Source organism: Sinocyclocheilus rhinocerous, unplaced genomic scaffold (assembly GCF_001515625.1).
Source record: "Sinocyclocheilus rhinocerous isolate Xijiao unplaced genomic scaffold, SAMN03320098_v1.1 scaffold831, whole genome shotgun sequence".
Taxonomy (NCBI): domain Eukaryota; kingdom Metazoa; phylum Chordata; class Actinopteri; order Cypriniformes; family Cyprinidae; genus Sinocyclocheilus; species Sinocyclocheilus rhinocerous.
The window spans coordinates 193253-211235 of NW_015641020.1; the positions used below are offsets into that span (position 1 = coordinate 193253).

At 38.4% G+C, this 17983-nt stretch overlaps 1 protein-coding gene across 2 annotated transcripts in view; it reads right to left on the reverse strand.

Moving 5' to 3' along the window:
* LOC107753920 (sushi, von Willebrand factor type A, EGF and pentraxin domain-containing protein 1-like) overlaps positions 1–8385 on the reverse strand; it is a 100338-nt gene extending 91953 nt beyond the window's left edge. For both annotated transcript variants that reach the window (XM_016570197.1, XM_016570196.1), the window contains exon 1: positions 7821–8385. In XM_016570197.1, the coding sequence (XP_016425683.1) occupies positions 7821–8333 (513 nt within the window). In that variant the 5' untranslated portion in view covers positions 8334–8385. The remainder of the gene's footprint in view (positions 1–7820) is intronic.
* Positions 8386–17983: the final 9598 nt, after the last annotated feature.

Below are 17983 nucleotides of genomic sequence, written 5' to 3' on the forward strand. Positions count from 1 at the left end.
AGTTTGGTCATTTCTAATTATTGTGGGGGGAAGTCTTTCCCCCTCAGTGTCTATGGTGGCTATGGCTGTAAGTTGTTTTGAATAAAACATCATAACACATAAATCTAAGTGTTTGTACATTACATCCCTTTGAATTTAGACCCCATCCTTTGTTTACCCACCTACTGACCATCATTCCTGCCACCCTTTCTCTGCTAAACCAGAGCTGTGATTTGAGCTGAAGACATCCTCTGCCCTGAGGCTGAGAAATTCTCTGACAGTTAAATTCTAATCTCTCCACTCTATTACAGTGATCCTGTCTCTGTTTTGGGCTTCCCCAATGTTCAGTTTACTTTAGTTTAAAAAGCCTTAAATAAATAGCCTTAAGGGCCCAGAGCAGAAGAGTGTCAGTGTTCCTCAATCTACCCCAGCTGGACCTGATTAAAAAACACTTGGTTGAGGACTAGTGATATCACTGATCTTGACTGAGAGGACAGTCAGCTTTTTTATGTGCAGTGAGTTATAGATGTGGAACTTATGTGTGATGTAGTTTTGAATAGATCCTGTACACTGGCATTAGCATAATAGGAATAAATCTATTTAGAAAACAAAGTATTTAAATGATTTATTTTATCTCAAATAAAAGGCCCATACAATTCAGACTGCATGTTCTTGATGGCTTTGATGGAAACCTTAGCATTGGAACCCATCTGCCCATCAAATAAATATTGCAAACACTTTGCCAAATAGAGTAGGCTAGTTGAAAAAAAAAAGCTCAAATTATAATTTAGAATGTCCATAACTACATGGTTGCCTGTGAATAACAACAGTGCATATTTTGATATTATGTAACTCCACTGTGTGTAATTGTGAAACATGTTTTTCTTCATAAAAATTGCTTTCCCTTCATGATCATTATTGCACTTGTGGATGATCTGTGCAAGAGACAACAGTGAGAATTAATAAAATCTTAACAATTAAAAAATTAAAACACTTCTGAACCAATTCTTATTTTACATAACTTTAGCTAAAAACAATACAGCACTGCATCCTAAAACTATTAGCTTTGGTTCTCATCTTCAAAAGCATTATGAGAAAAGTCACTGAAATATCTAGAAATTCACAACAGCACCTATAAGATATTTTCCAGACCGGCGTCTAGGAAGCACACAGGTCGCTACTGTGAGGCAGTAATAGCACAGATGGGGGAGAGAGGAATCTATTTTCAGTGAGAACAGACCATGTGTTGCTGTTGACAGGCTGATCTGTTATCCATTTCAACACTTCCGTGGCTTCTCCTCTGTGGTATGTCCTACCCTTCCCCCTCAACACACATGTACACAAGCACATACGTGAATGTTCACAACTGCAGACACAAACAATACACACCAAGTGCGTGCACGTGCTACTTAGGGTGTTGTGGGTGAAACCTGACTGTTTTTTCTTGCTTTTTTGCTTTGAACTATAAAGGACATAACTGTGGCCTTAGCTGTGAGATATTTTAAGTGAGACTCCTGGAAAGCCTGTACAGAGCTGCCAATTACTAGCCCTCATATCATAGTGTGGTCACAGGCATTGACCAGGCGCCTTTGTATAGGGCCCTTATTAAGAAGTTCTGCCTCTAGAATTTTACAGTTCTTTTAGATAAATAGTGCTTCTGAAAATTTGTGTTCTTTTATTGCCTCCTCAAATTTAGAGTGTTTTAGAGTAATAGCATCAATGTATAGTCTTAGTAGATGTTTACAATAATAGTGCTTCAGAACTTTGCAGTCTTTAATCAGTGACTTTGTTTTACTTTGGTAATTGTACAGACAGAACAATTACCAAATTTCGATGCAGGGATTTAGATTCAGGTTCCAAAGTAAACAACATTTTGCAAGCATTTATAAACATAATATGATATGTGACACAAATGGTTTTGTCCTTTTATTTTTATTTTTTATTTTTTTTAAGAAAGCAGGCATTTTGTAAAGTGTGCCAATCATATTTAAAGCAGAAATCTAACATTTTTATTGCTTAAATATTGGTATGTGTTTGGCTTTCCTTGGGTCTATTATTTATTAAGAAAGTTTTAATGAATATGCCCTATAAGGCAAAATGCAGAAACTTCATGTTAAGTCATAGTCTCTCTGATACAATGATCTGACAGATGAGTTTGGGTTAACTATGCTCAGACCAAGAGAAACCAATCACATCAATGAAAATTCAGTCAAATAACCAAAAATTTCTGAAATGCTGTTTTGACATATTTACCACATTTTGTTGTTGTTTTGTCTTGGACATTTGTTAGATAACAAAACTGAGAAAACAGAAAACTGAGCCCTGCCCTATGAACCTATTATATATGTTATGTGAAAGCAAAATTCATAGAATCTCACTCTTAATTTGAAACATTGTCAAACATCACCTGTTGCCATTTATGAATCCCACAGCCACAGTGGTCCCTTAAAACAAAAATAACATCTGGGAGTTGCCGGTGATGCTGCATGATAAAGTGGGCCTCCACATATGTTACACTCTCTTGGTGGTGCATGTATGCATCTGGTGGAAAAACGCTTACTTTTATCTTTTCATGCTTCAGAGCAGAAATGTGACCTCTTGCATTGTGACAGAAATTACCTCACTGTATGGGATCATTAATAGTGCTAAAATAAACAGAAACTCTGTCTTTTGTCTATTATTTTCTTCCGTTTTTCTCTCAGGAATATCATGCGTTTTTTGGCAGTAGACTGTGCTGGTGGTGCAGTCAGACTGAGAACACCACCACCGCTCTATATTTGACTTACTCCAGCATCCAGTTACCACTAATCACTGTGTTGAAGCATTTTGCAGTGTATAAATGTTCCAAAGTGCATTTATATGTGTAGATCTCAGGGTGTGGAATATGGCTCTCCTGGAGCTGAAAGTTGTGGTTAATAGCAGGAATAATCTGAGAGCAGACTAAAGGTTTGGCGTGAGGTGAAAACTGCAAGCGAGACAAATTATTTTGAAAAAATACATTATCAGGTGGGACCCACTAAGGGTCTTATTCAGTGGTTCTCCATCCTGGCTATCCAGTTGTTTATGATTAGTAGATAAATATTAAAGACAAAATTTTGTAAAAATATTTTTTACACACAAATTCTATCCGATAAAATATTTTGGAGCTTGGCATAACCAGAAAGAATGTAAATTCATTATAAAAATGTCCATGCTATTATAGGGTTTTAATTATTCACATGACTTTTCTAGATCTAGAAATCACACTTATAAAATTAAGCTATCTCATATATCCAGGCATTCTGACTATGTGTGAATTAAAAATAAGACATCTGGATTTTTACTTGTTTTAATGACAAAACAAGCATTAAAATAAGCTAAAACAATTACAAGAAGTAATCATTTTGATGCCCACTTGTAAGTTTTTTCCCTGGTTGAAAACCACTGCTCTATAGTAGAGTGCAATTTTGACTACTGTGGACAAAGAAACAATAGCACATGAGAGATGTGATTTTACCCAGCTAAGTGTTCCTGTTTCCCTGCAGAATGAATGCTGGACAACTGATGGATGAAGAACAGATGAAGGTTTTCTCGTGCCATCACGTTGCATTCATTTTACCATCACGTGTGTATCCCAGACAATAAGACTCTTTTTCTTTTTTCTCATGCTGTCTCTCATTGTTGGTCCATCCCTTTTTTAGGCATAGTTCTGCTGCTTACGTATTTCAGTCTCTCATGTGTGTTTGATTTAATAGATGCTATAAACCCATTTCTGGTGAAGGTAAATTCATACAAATTGTGACTTAAGGTAAAGCACACAGTAACAAGCAACCAAGCAATCTGTTCCTCCAAAACAACTGAGAGTTGCAATTAAGCCCTAAATAGGACTAGGATTGATTCATTGTAAAACATGTTGTCTCTTCAGACAGCTAAAGACCGAAGGGCCCTTATCTGGCTGTCTGCAGACATATCTGTGGCTCTCAGGCTGGTTTAAAGGCATTCCTGGCTGTTTTATCAGGGTTAGTAGAGTACAGGCTGTCTCTCATAAGGATCTCCCTATCAGTCTTAATTAATAACACAAATACAGCCTCAGGAAGTGCTAGAGTTTCATCAGTGCACGCAGGCCAAAAAGAAGCATTCTGTACAGCCATTTCTCTCGACTTTCTTATTCACTCAACACCTTTTCTATCTAGCTATTTATGAAAAAAGTGGTCTTCTACAAGTAGACACTCACCTTACATTAATATCGAGATAAAATATTGTACCTGTAAAGCATTCATAGTGAATTTCCAGTCATTTGTATCAACACCAAACATCACGTTTGTGTCTTTTGACAGCTGTCCCAGCTCTTTCATTGTGTTTCTTTGCTTTTATGTCCCTTTGCTTTAATTTTGCACAGCACATTCTGAGGCTTGCTGACAGATGTTTTTGCAGACACAATATGAGATATTTGGACACGTTGATCTGTCTAGACTCGATGACAGTAACGCTCCTGCTGCCTTGTGCTTAAAAAACCAGGTCGGAGGGGTCAATGGCACTTTAGAGAAACATTCTCTGAAATTTCTAATGGGGGGTTGTAGGAGGAAGGGTCATGTAGGGATAAAACAGGAGGGATGTATGCTAACAATAACACAAAAAATATAACTGCCCTTTTCACCTCCACACTACTTGCATGAGATAAATGAACAGTCATTTTTGAGGAAGAATGACTCTTGATGTACAGTATGTATGTATGGGTGGGTGGGTGTGTTTTCAAATGTGCTTATATAGAATTACCATAGACTTCCCATTCTTAATAGAATCCCTGCTGGGGGAAAGGAAGAATCCTACTCGAGACAAGCATTCATCAGAAATAGGAAATTTCAAATCCATTTGGTTAAGGACTTCAGTGTAATGACTCCCTATGGAGGCTGATCAGAAAAGCAGGCAGAGAATTTGGAAAGCACTAAAAGTATTCACTAACTTTCAGAAGGACAGCAGAGAGGGAAAAATAAGTTTTATGGAGAGCTAGTTCTGCTCTGGTGTGGAAAATGGAAAAGGAGTTAAGGATCTGGCAACCCAGGATGCCCACCACTAAGTGCAAACAGCCACTGTAGTTAGAGCAAGAATCAGAAAGAGTGCTGGGCGAACCGAAGAGAGATTACATAAGAACTTAGATCCGTAGATCTCTGTCTGTCTGTCTGTCTGTCTGTCTGTCTATCTATTCAAAGTGTCTAGACAGACCTTTCTTTATAGTTGAAATAAGCATTGTCGTTAAAATGGCAGATTCTCAAGTCAGTTCTGAATGGTTCACCATCCTGCTGTTTATTAGCATGCTGGGTTTGTGAGACCACATAATGCAGCCTTTATCCATCATCAGCCATAGCAAAATAAAATGCATTTAGACAGTGTTCGAACTATACCGTGGACTTTGGGGGAGCCCACTTGGGGGGGTGCATTGGTTCGTGCGCTTGCGCGTGCCTCAAAAGAGGGCTTACAATGACTTACAAAGATGCATAACAGCTAAGTTACAAGTGTATACACTATTGGCTTTATGTAAGCACTATATAGGATAAATCACTATACAGGATTTACCCTATTATACTTTATCGACACGAATTGATAGTTGAAACAACAAACAGCCACCCACAAATAGTCTATAAACAAAGCATCAGGCTGTCTTTGAGTTCACATGAACAACGGTTAAAGTTACTCGTCGCCTTAACACAGAATCGACCACAGAGTCCAGCGTTTATATTTTTTCTACGGATCTTTGAGTTAACATGTACTAAACATGAGTGGAATTTGCACCGCCCCACACCTTGATGCTCATGACAAGAATAGCATGTATAGTTATCTTTATTGAAGTTAATTAGGTTTAAATCGCCGTCATGCATGAATGAATGATATTTTTGCAATTTTACACATAATAATCCACGATGATCACATTACACAAAACTGAAATTGCACGTCAAAATAACACATTGTCAATATTTTTTGAGACCCCCCAAAATTTCACAAATCACGTTTTCAGGGGAGCCCATGTCTTATTAAGGGGAGCCGAGCTCCCCCTAGCTCCCCCGTAGTTCGCACCCTGCATTTAGAGCCAATCCAACATTTCATTCTCCAAATGAAATGGAGTAAATGAATCAGAGGCTTCGTAATTGAGGATGTTCTTGCTGATCAGAAGGCAAATCTGATCAGAGAGGTTTGGCCTCTCTGTGCACTTCGGCTGGGCAGTAGAACTGTGGATAAGGCCTTCGACCTCTGCAGCTCTGAAAGATTGAAAATGTGTCTGGTAAAAGCTTCCAGACCTCCATGCCATTTAGACTGAACAGAAGGAGCCAAAAACCATGAAATATTACAGTTTGACTGCAATGCCAATTAATTGCATACGAACAAAAGGACTTTCCTGCTGTGCTTTCATAACAACTTAATACATTTGCAGATCTGGGTTAGCGAAACCATTTTTCAAACCACAAATGTCATTCAGGACAAGAAAAATGTCTTAAAACATGGACGTCATAATCATTTGTAATGGAAAAAGGGAGTAGAATCTGCAGTCGGCTGCAAAATGAGGCAATAAATCATTTTGCTGCAATTTATAGCATTGCTGTTAAGTGAGACTGGGTTAGTTAAAAGAAAAATTAATTTATTTGATATAAATCACCACTGCTTCTTTTCCTTTTTTCTGCATCCTGAAATTCTCAAGTTGTTCCAACTTGAAACCATCAAACCTGTCTTTCTCTATATCCCAAAATCTTTAGTGCAAGTTTACAAAGGACAAATCAACCTACATGGCCCTACTGTGCACTTTTTTTAAGTATGGCCACTGTTCTGTAAAGTCCTACATAGATAGATAGTTCCTGTGGTTATCTTTCCCAGATCAGAGCGCGCAGGAAACCATGTGGTGTTAACTTATGGCGCTTTTCCACTGCATGGTACGGCACGGTACGGCTCGGTACGGTTCACTTTTGGGGGTTTTTCCACTGGGTACAGTACCTGGTACCTGGTACTTTTTTTAGTACCACCTCGGTTGGGGTTCCAAGTGAACCGTACCGTTACCAAAACGTGACGTGTAAACTCTGCTGATCACGGATTGGCCGGAGAGAATCGTCACTACCTGCGTCACTGAACTTGCGACACAAACGCAACAGAACCGCTAGATTTAAATCAGCACAGCCAGCGAAGGATCGAACGCAACTGTTTTGAACGAGTGCACCTTTTTTAACAACCAAAAAGTGGCTGTTCCCCCGGTTGAGGAAGTACAGACGTTCCTCTCGTTGATAGCAGAGGAGCGGATCCAACGAGAGCTTGATGGGGCGACGCGGAATGAAAAAGTTTTTCAGGAGGTAATAGAGGCGGTGCAACTATAACAACATGTGAATAATCCCGCCCACTCTAAAGCGGTAATGAACTGCAGTGGAAACGCAAACCGAGCCAAACCGAGCCGTGCCGTACTGAGCCGTACTGAGCCGTGTCGTGCCGTGCCGAGTCGTACCACGCAGTGGAAAAGCGCCATTAGAGATGACATCTGGAGGTACCTTGCCAGGAATGGAGACTTTTATGTGTTGTTCATCCATCATTTTCACTTTGCTGTCCTGTTTCTGCTCAATGTGCTTCAGTGATTTAGATTCAATAGCTATCTATTCGTTTATTAGTTGAAGAACATTAAAGAGCAGTGGAGAAATATTTGAATACATTCAGCATAAATCAAAGTTCATCTCAATCAACTCAATCTAGATTAGGTGGATAGACTGTCAATCTTAAAGTCTGTCATTTATCTTCATTATTTCCTCTTTTATCTATTACATTTAATTTAGTGCTTAAATTCTTTCTCACATTCACAGACTTAGAAATTGTGATTACACAGCTGCTCTTACCGCTGCACGCTGGAAGGCCCCCCTGGTGTAGGTGCCACCTCCTCTGTAGGTGATGGAGGGGATCTCTTTGCTGAAGAGCGAACACTTGTGTTGGTGGGCTTTGGGTGCAGACACATAGTCCACTCTTGTAACCACATGGCTCTTGGAACTAAATGTTACCAGTGCTACACGTGTTGCCTCCGGCGCCACAGGAAAATCTGACAGCAGCTTTCGCACAAATCGCAACTCGCTCCCAAAGTTGGAAGCTCCCACGCTGGACGACTCATCCACGAGGAAGACCAGATCCAGACAGCCTCCCCGTTCCCGAAGAAGACGCACGTTCTTTCGGAAGACCTGGCCGAGACGTTCTACTTTGCTCTCCGCACTCTCAGAGAGGTTTTGCCGGGTTTGGGCCGCTTGACGCAAAGCCCGCAGGGACAATTGCTGTGCCTGACTCGGCCAACCAGTACAGCCTAAACAGTACAGGAACAATAAGGTGAACCTTAAAGTCAATGTTACTCTTAATGTCACCATGATAATGCCACAAACACCAGCGTCCAATAGTGGTTATGAGGGAATATTGAGTTTGCTGCAGTCCTTCTCTTCTTTTGTTTTCTCTATCTTTTCCAAGCAGGGTGAGGCTCCTATCTCTCCGCTGGTCTCAGGCATCTGTGGAGCTCCTGCATTTCAGACACCCTCCAAATGCTTCTCCCCTCTCTCTGAAAATCATTTAAAAAGAGCGAGACGGTGAAAAAAAGTTCGATGAGAATGAGAGAGGGTGTGTGTGCTGGTGCGAGACTAAGAGAAGGAGTGAGAAAGAAGAGTGAGAGAGAGCAGCGGCAGAGGAGGAAAAAAGGGGCAGTCAGAGGCGTTAGTGTCTCTCTCTTTTTCTTCTCGTCCCGTTCTCTTCCTTATTCCCTACTTGTTCTGCCCTTCTCTCTTTCTTTTTCCTCTGCATGTCCTAGAGTGAGTGAGGTTGTGTGTCATTGGAGCACTCCAGACTGTCTATCAACCAGTGCCTTTGTGAGAGAATAAGTGTGTGTGTGTGTGTGTGTGTGTGTGTGTGTGAGTGTGAAGGAGAATGAGAGAGAGACTTTTGTCTATCAGCCTGTCAACATGCCCAAAGAAAACATCAGCACGGGGCCTGTTGATCAAATCCATATGTCTGGCAATCATCTGCTCTCGGACGAACACTCTCACCAAACTACCAGGCAGATGCCAAGAGAGCCATCTGTTAATGAGAATAATCGCAAGGAGCTGTAGACAAAACAAGCATGAAATGGATACAAAAGCAACACAATTCATTTGACAAGCAGAAAAGCTGTTAACAGGTTTTAATCGAAGCTACGTTATATTAAGAGTCCACATGTCATGCGCGTTTTGTAAGCAGAGCTTCCAGTCTTTATTACTTCCTCTTGTTTTCTCTTGGGGTCTGTGGGGAGAGAAATCTCAAGTAGGATCTGACCCCCCTCTCTGTCTCCTTTCTTTTGTGATTTTTGCTTATGCTTAACGCAGTTTTAGGTGGGCTGGCCACAGTTTGGGCCATGCTGAAACTTAAATGAATACAATTGAACCACGTGTGAAACCCAGCTGTCATGGCTTTGACAGGACAAAACGGACGAGGATTTGCAGTATTGTGAGGTTATAGCTCAAAGAGCTACTGATTCTTGACTAAAACAACATGCTGACTGTTAAGTGTGGTCTGTAAAATTAACTGTGAACTTTGTGTCTGAGAGCAAAAGAGGACAGCGGTGTTTGGCTCACTAGTGTCCGAGCAGCTGATGCACAGGGACACACATCTCTCTGCTCACCATAAAGAGACCCAGAGACCTCACAAAGCAATATATATGTATTATTTATTAATTTTTTTAATTTTACATGTATTTATCTTGCATGCCATAATGGTAACTGTATACACACAGACACATTTTAAGTCATACACATGCACCATAAATCCACTCTGATCTGTAAATCAATCTCCTGTTTCTTCTGTCTTTCATCTGATCGGCAGTAGTGATATGGTGGTGACACATTCCTGACATTTATTCAAACAAGAGGGGTATATGTCAAGATAATACAAACACCTAATTTCTTGTAACATTAGGCACTTTGCATTTTTTATATCTTGCTTATATATATCTGAAAAATAATGTCTGTGTTTGTTCTGATGCAACTAATTTTAACAGAAGAGTTTTCAAATAGGGGATTTACAATACAAAAAGGTTTTTTTCTCGTTAACTATCTGGTAAAGCAAAGCGTTTTATGTAAAACTTAAAACTTGTAGAATAGTGCCCTCTATAGGTTAATAAGGGTACTTGTTATCCAGTTGTTCGACTGTTAGATCAGATTAGATTAGGCTGCACGATTAAGACAAAAATCATAATTGTCGATTATTCCCTTGAAATTGTAATTGCGATTATTAATTACGATTATCACAATTTACATTGAATGATGTTTATACCATTGTTTGATGCAACTGCCTGTCGTATTTTTAATAGAAAATAAACAAGCTGAAAACACTAACTGAAAAACCGTTAGTGCTTTTTTTTAATAGTATTAAGCCTCAAATGTCAAATATACATCGGATTGGTTTCTTCTTTAAATTATAAGAAAAAGTAAAAATATGAATGGTATTATAATGCTATACTAAAACAATGGGAAAACCCTTTAAGATAACATGTAGAAAGAAAACAACATATCTTAAGCGTGCAGAATAACATAAGTGGACTTTGAACGATTAATTGCCGCTTTGAACGATTACGTAATTGTGGCATCCATAATTGTAATTGCAATTAGAAATTCGATTAATTGTGCAGCCCTAGATTAGATTCAACTTTATTGTCATTGTGCAGAGTAATGAAATGTAGTTAGCATCTAACCAAAAGTGCAAATAGCCAATGTATAAAAATAAGCATATATATATATATATATATATATATATACAGTATATATATAGAGAGAGAGAGAGAGCCATGAGCAGGTATGCAATCGTGGGTGAAAAGGGAGTAGAGAATTGGTCTCAGAACACAGCCCTGTGGTACGCCAGCGTTCAAGGTGAGGATGGAGGAGTTGTAATTGTTAATCCTAACAGAATGTGGTCTGTTGGTGAGAAAGTCCAAGGTCAAGTTGCAGAGAGAGGGGCTGATGCCAAGGTCTGTAAGTTTGGAGATCAGCTTAGATGAAATCACAGTATTAAAAGAAGAGCTGAAATCGATGAATAGCATTCTGACATAAGTGTTGCTTTATCCATGTGATTCAAGGCAGTGTGGAGAGCTGAGGCGATGTCCTCAATTGACCTGTTGGATTTGTAGGCAAACTGAAATGGGTCCAGTGTTGGGGGCAGGAACGTTTTCAGATGGGAGAGTACCAGCCTCTCGAAACATTTTGCTATGGTTGGCATGAGAGTGACAGGGTGGTAGTCATTAGGGGCCACTGCAGCACCATGCATGTTTTGGTACTGGCACAATGATGGTTGTTTTGAAGCAGGTAGGGACAATGACCTGGGCCAGGGAGAGGTTGAAAATGTTAGTAAAGACAGTTCTGCACAGGCCCTGAACACTCGGCCAGGAATGCCATCAGGGCCAGCCGCTTTGTATGCTTTCACCCTGATCAGGGTGGAGCACACTTCACTGGTGGAGAGTGTGAGCGGCAGGTTGTCAGGTGGGAGGTCAGCTTTGTTGGATGATTCTGTGTTTCCACGATCGAAGTGAGCATAAAAGATGTTCACTTCATCTGGGAGTGTGGCATTACTGGTTGGGGGGGATGCTGTTTGATGGTTTGTAGTCTATGAGGACATGAATGCCTGTCCACATACGGCGAGGATCATTGTTGTCGAATTTATCATCAATCCGCGGTTTGTAATTATGTTTAGCAGGTTTAATTCCCCTCTTCAGATTGGCCCTGGATAAACTATAGGCTTCTCGGTCGCCAGATTTGAAAGCTGTATCATATGCTTTTAGTTGAGAAACCAGTGCTTGTCATAATTGTAAGTTAAACTGTTTTGCATTAAAGAAAAAAGAACCCAATAGGGGGCCTCAAGATGACTTAAATCTTGGAAAATGTGGATAAGGTAGCCTATTTTGTTATTAAGTGATTGTATGTTAATTTACATTTCCTTCAGGCTAAGGATTATTCATTTCACTGTTAGTGTGAAAGGGCTTTTATATTTGCCAAAGACAGAACTTAAAAACAAACAAGCAAGCCTAGCCCAGATGAAAAAATTAACACATTATTTACCATAAATAGTAAGTAACGCAATTAGTTACTTTTTAGGGAGTAACTCAATATTGTAATGCATTACTTTTAAAAGTAACTTTTGTAACATTTGTAACATTACAAATTATATTTGTATCATTTTGAGATTTTTTAAAATTTGTAAATATAATATTAAAGAGAGAGAGAGAGAGAATTACCACAATTTAAAAAGATGGATGCTATTTTAATTTCTCTCTCTGTTTGGATTTAGGTCAAAGTGCAAATTCATGAAGAACTCAAATTCATGATATTTATTCAGCTGGCTCCATCTATTGGTGAAAGGATGCATGTGTGCCCTGCATGGGCCATTATTTGATACTCTATCTATTATATGATCCCATAAAATCAAAATTAAAGATTTGTAACATTTTGTCCATGCTTGTAAACTTTGAGGCCATGTATAAGGTAATGTACTCTAAAATGTTGACAAACATCACTTTTAGCAGGTTTAGTAGGCCATTTCATTCTTTTAAGAGCGCAGAATCAGACACTGGTCCAAACACACACACACACACACACACACACACACACACATGTTGTGTATTCATCACGTTATGGGGACCAAATGTCCCCACAAGTATAGTAATACCAGTAAATTTTGACCTTGTGGGGACATTTTTGAGGTCCCCATGAGGAAACAAGCTTATAAATCATACAGAATGAGTTTTTTTGAGAAAGTAAAATAGCACAAAGTTTCCTGTAAGGGGTAGGTTTAGGGGTAGGGTTGGTGTAGGGCAGTAGCACATACAGTTTGTACAGTATAAAAACCATTACGCCTATGGAATGTCCCCATAACGTGATGAATACCAGGTGCACACACACACACACACACACACACAAACAAACACAAACAAACAACACTAAAATATAAAGAAATATTTGAGATCTAAATGTTGTATGCAAACAATTTTATTTGTGTTTCATATGCTTTTGAATGGCGTCAACTGGAAAAGATGCTGTTTAAAGCCAATGTTGTAGTTATAGCATGCACCAGCAGGGGCTAATGGGGCTATCTTAACCAGCCTAAAGGCTGATTTATACTTCTGCGTCGGACCTACGCCGTAGCCTGACGTGCACCTCTCCAAAAATCTAACAGCGCGTCAATTCTACGCAGACCGCAAGCGCTGTGATTGGTCTGCTAGAACCCCTCCCTCCATATGTACTTGAGTTTTGTGTGTGTTTATGTGCACTTTAATATATTTTAATGTTATGACTAGCGGTTTGCATGTGTACTGCACGTTGACGCGGACAACGACGCAGAAGTATAAATGAAAACTGACGCATAGCCTACGGCGTAAAGTCTACGGCGTAGGTCCGACGCAGAAGTATAAATCAGCCTTTACCGTTCACTGCACAGATGCTCTCTAGAATGATAATATCCCTCCCCCTAATACAACCAGCGAGCAAGTAGCAAATCAATTGTTCATAATTGTGAACAAAGCCCGTTGCCTTTTAAAAGACTCTTTGAAATGACGCATTAAAACCTACTGAAACGTTGTGTTTTTATATGTGTTTTCATGTTTGAGTTATTTGACTGCTTAAGCTAAATTTGTTATTTATTTATTTATTTTTTGAGTGAGTATGCATGAGTCAAGTACTGTACACTGGCCAGCATTAGCCCAGAACAAAACATATTTGACATTCTGAAATTAGTGTTTTCAGACATGTTTCTTTTTTTCGGTTCAAGTATTTTTGTTGTGGTTGTAGAAAGCAATTCCCATCGTGTCTTTTCTCAAACAGCCAGCGTCCACAATAAAATGTAAAGATCGGTGTGGTGGTGCATGGGTTCTCAGAGATATTTTTAGCGCAATCGCTGACGTACACATGAATAATTAATGAGCTTTGCAGCTGAATGATGGAGCACATGCTCTGACATCACAATACATCAGTGACGTGAGATTATACCATCTGCAAAAGAAAAGGCTGCATTTATTTACATCAGAGTTTATTTACATCAGCCAGCAGAGTTTGCATCTCTGCTGGCTGTATTATTTTAACTGGATAAATAAGTTAAACATGTAACTTGTTTATCCAGTTAAAATAGGCTAATACAGCCAGCAGAGATGCAAACTACATTACATGTGTGAAATGTGAAACACTTTACAGCTGCAATTCTGAGAGAAGTTGATCTTTCCAAGAAATAAGGCATAGGAAAACATGTTGGTCCTCTCTAACACTTAAAAGTTACTAACATTTAAATAAAATGTATTCGCACACAAATACAAACATGTGCATATGAATTACAGAGGCATTAAAAGGAACACTTACAGCAATGAGACAGGCTGAAAGTATGTATGTTGTAGAACTGAATGTAATACAAAAACATATATGTAAATATAGTTTTATTCCTCTGCGTGTGTGCTCCGTTATTGGATAAATATCTATGTTCTTGGACATATTATTCTTGGAGCACATGTGCTCCGATTTTTATGGTAAACAGACGTATCAAATTACACTTACTCACGGCCCCAGATGCCTCTCTCATTCTTTTTTCTTCACTTACACTCTTTCTTATCTCTTTCTCTCACAAGTTCATAACTAATTTCATGATTCTCTGTATTCACACAAACACATAAGTTATGTATGTGTAGACATGCTGATTTGAAATACCGCACCATTTGTCCTGTTTTTCATTTCCTCCATTCCCTCGCTCCATCTTACCTACTTAGGGAACTTCATGCACATTTCGTAATGTGGTACTTCTCGTGTTGTGGTAAATCAAGTGTCCAGGCACCAAATCTGGTACGTGTGGCAGAGCATGACCGCAGCCCTGAGGTCAACAGCTCAAAAGCTGTTCTGATTTTTTAAGGTTTAGAAACAATACATGGATGGAGCAGAGTAGTAATTGCTGTCAATCACAACTTAGCATAATTTCTAAAGTATTTTAGTAATTAAAGAAGAGCAGAAGTTATCTATACAGTGGGGCCAAAATATCTGAGACCATATTTAAAATCTGGATTTATGTATATAAATATATATACATATATATATAAGATTCTGCACTATTTCTAAGACACTAATCAAAGTAATCAAGTAATTGTGTAACATTGTGCATGTGAACTCCTTTGTACAGAAGGTCTGATGCTCTTTTGAACGTCTGAAATTCATATTATAATCATTTATTCATATTATATTTGTTTACTCACATTACTATGCTGATATAATATGCAACTATTTGTATTAGAAATATGTGAAATTGTAATTATTCACCAGTGTGATATAAGCCAGGGAAAATGAAATGTCATGGGCCATATCCATTGATCAAAAAAATATTACTGTGTCAAGCTGGAAACGGGCCGTAAATAAGATGAAAGGGGTGCTGCTTAGTCAATATCTTTCTATATCCTGGTGCTGATTAAGTATCAATTAAATTGTCCCTAAATGTGATCTGGTTATAGTTCAATTTTCTCTGAGGTTAAGATGGGCTTATTTGTCTTGCTGAGCTCTGCTTTTGCATTGATATTGTCATTGCTTAGATTTTTTCCAGCCACTGGGCAGTAAACAGAAGTAAAACTTTGAGTATTAATTAACCTCATATCTCTGTGAATCTCAATGGTTTCTAGTGCCCTCTTATCACTGAGAAAGAAGAGTATATGTGTGCGGCATTTGAGAAGACAAAGACGGAGAGACAAAGGGTGATAATGGCCATATCAATGTAAGCAGCCATTTATCAGTATGTTGAAGGCTAAATGTTGCTGACATTTGACAATCCACTGGAGTTTAAACTCAATGCTCTGCCTTTCCCACCAGCCATGATCGTTTTTCTGAAAGTGTGGAACAGTCGTTGTTCACAATCTTTTCTTTCTTTACTGGCTGCATCTCTCCCATTTTCTCAGCCTTTTTCTTCCTTCACACATTATAACATTATAGCTCTGTGTCCTTTACAGAGCACTCTCCACAGGTATAGGTTATCAAACTGATCAGACAGGAAAGTCTCCATCAAAACAGCGGTCTGTTTTCTGTGGCCTTCAGCTTAACATGCCACTCACTCATGTGGATTTGACATGTTTATCTGTCCATTGTCTTGCTGATTAAAAGGAGGAGATTGGGTCAGTCCAGACGAGATTAGTGCAGTCAAACACACATTCACACAGTTTACACTTAGTGAAGGTTGAAGGGAACTTCAAATGTCTTTAGACAACAACATTTACCATTTTCAGATGATTTATAAAATCTTAATGTCTCTGATGGCAGGCATAGTTTGTAGGGACAAAGGCAACAAAAGCATTAACCAGAAATTATCCATAACAAATTTTTAGAATATTTGAATTTATTTTATTAAATATATTTAAAATACTGCAATGCAAAAAATATGTATTTTAATAATTATTATATTATATTATATTATATTTGGTATTTGTTTTGACTTCAACATTTTTTGTTACCCCTTACAAGTTTTTCTTGTTTAAAACAGGTTTCTGCTTCAAAAAATGAAGGGAAAAAATGGATCGTACAGAGCAAAACATAAGTTAGAAACTACTCTGACGTAATGTGAAAATATAACCACTGAAATATTGTTTTGAAATCATCTCTCCTTGTCACACTCATTGAGCTTCATGAATAAGAGATGAAGAGATATGAGTAAACGGTCTGTATCAAACTTAAACCGGTTAAGTTTGACCCAATTCCCTGCTTCTGCTCACTGAGCAAATTAATGAGAAAGAAGTCCGTCATGAGGGCCACGTGTGGCTATGTGTACATGTGTGTGTGGAGCTGTGCGTGTGTGTGCCCATGAGAGCCATTAAGATATCAAGCAATAGCCCTTTTATCAATGACAGCACAGCTATGCCAACACAGTTCTGGAGTCTTCTTGTTCAGTTTGATTCACATAATAATGAATGATATGATGCAGTGGCAAAAACATCACATTTACCTCAACTGCTCTCCTACTCTCCTTTTTTATGTCTATATTATCTCTTGATTGGTTCAAGGGATCATGAGAATTAAGTAAATTTATGGCCACTGTAACACTCTGTATCTTTCCCAAAGAAATGCACTTTGCCCAACTAAGACAATTACTATGCTGGTCTAAAATGTGTGTGTGTGTGTGTGTGTGTGTGTTTTGCTGCTGTAAACATTGGAGGGTCTGAAAGTAGTATATCTAGATAGTATAGGCAACAAGACACATCCAGTCTATTAAAGTGTCTAGTCGGATTTTGAAGCCAGCACAGATTTGCTGTTTGTGGGACCCCACAATCCTAAGGTATTTTTTGATCTTATGACTCATTTTCTGCTGAGAAATAAGCAGTGTAGTCACAAAATATTTGCTTTGTCTAAAGTTCACTTGAATTTGTTCTAGATCATTAGACATTACAGTATATGCCTTGGAGGCCTGTCTAAAAACCGGATACAGGTACACTGTAAAATATTTCCACCCACCTTAACTTAAAAACTTAAGCTCAGTTGCTGTTACAGGTGTCGCCAGTATCAAGGGTTTCTGAATTGTGCATATATGTTTAAGTACAATCAAATTGGCTGTGCAAGTAATTTCAACTTAAATTATATTCAACTGACTTTTGTTGAGTCTGTTGAATCTGGTATAACTTAAAAAAAATAAACTTGAAATTGGTTAAATCAGAAATATAGGTCTGACAGTGTCAGACATATATTAATTTATATATAGGGTAAAATGGGTTTAAAGGCCCCCCTTTAAGAACAATGTGGATTTACTTTTAAATTATAACATTTAGATATAAGTTTAGCATGTTCAGGATGATAATGTCAATGTATTATTGTTTTATTTTAAATATTTAAAATAATAAATTTACAAATAATAGCCTAACACTAGTAACAACATGCCACTTGGGGTCTTCTGTGCCAATTCTGGGGTAAAGTCATCTTACCCCAAGGGTCTAATTGTATCTTTTTTTTTTAAATAGGCACAAATAGGCTCAGAAACATAATTTCATAGATCACTTTTGTTGTGTATT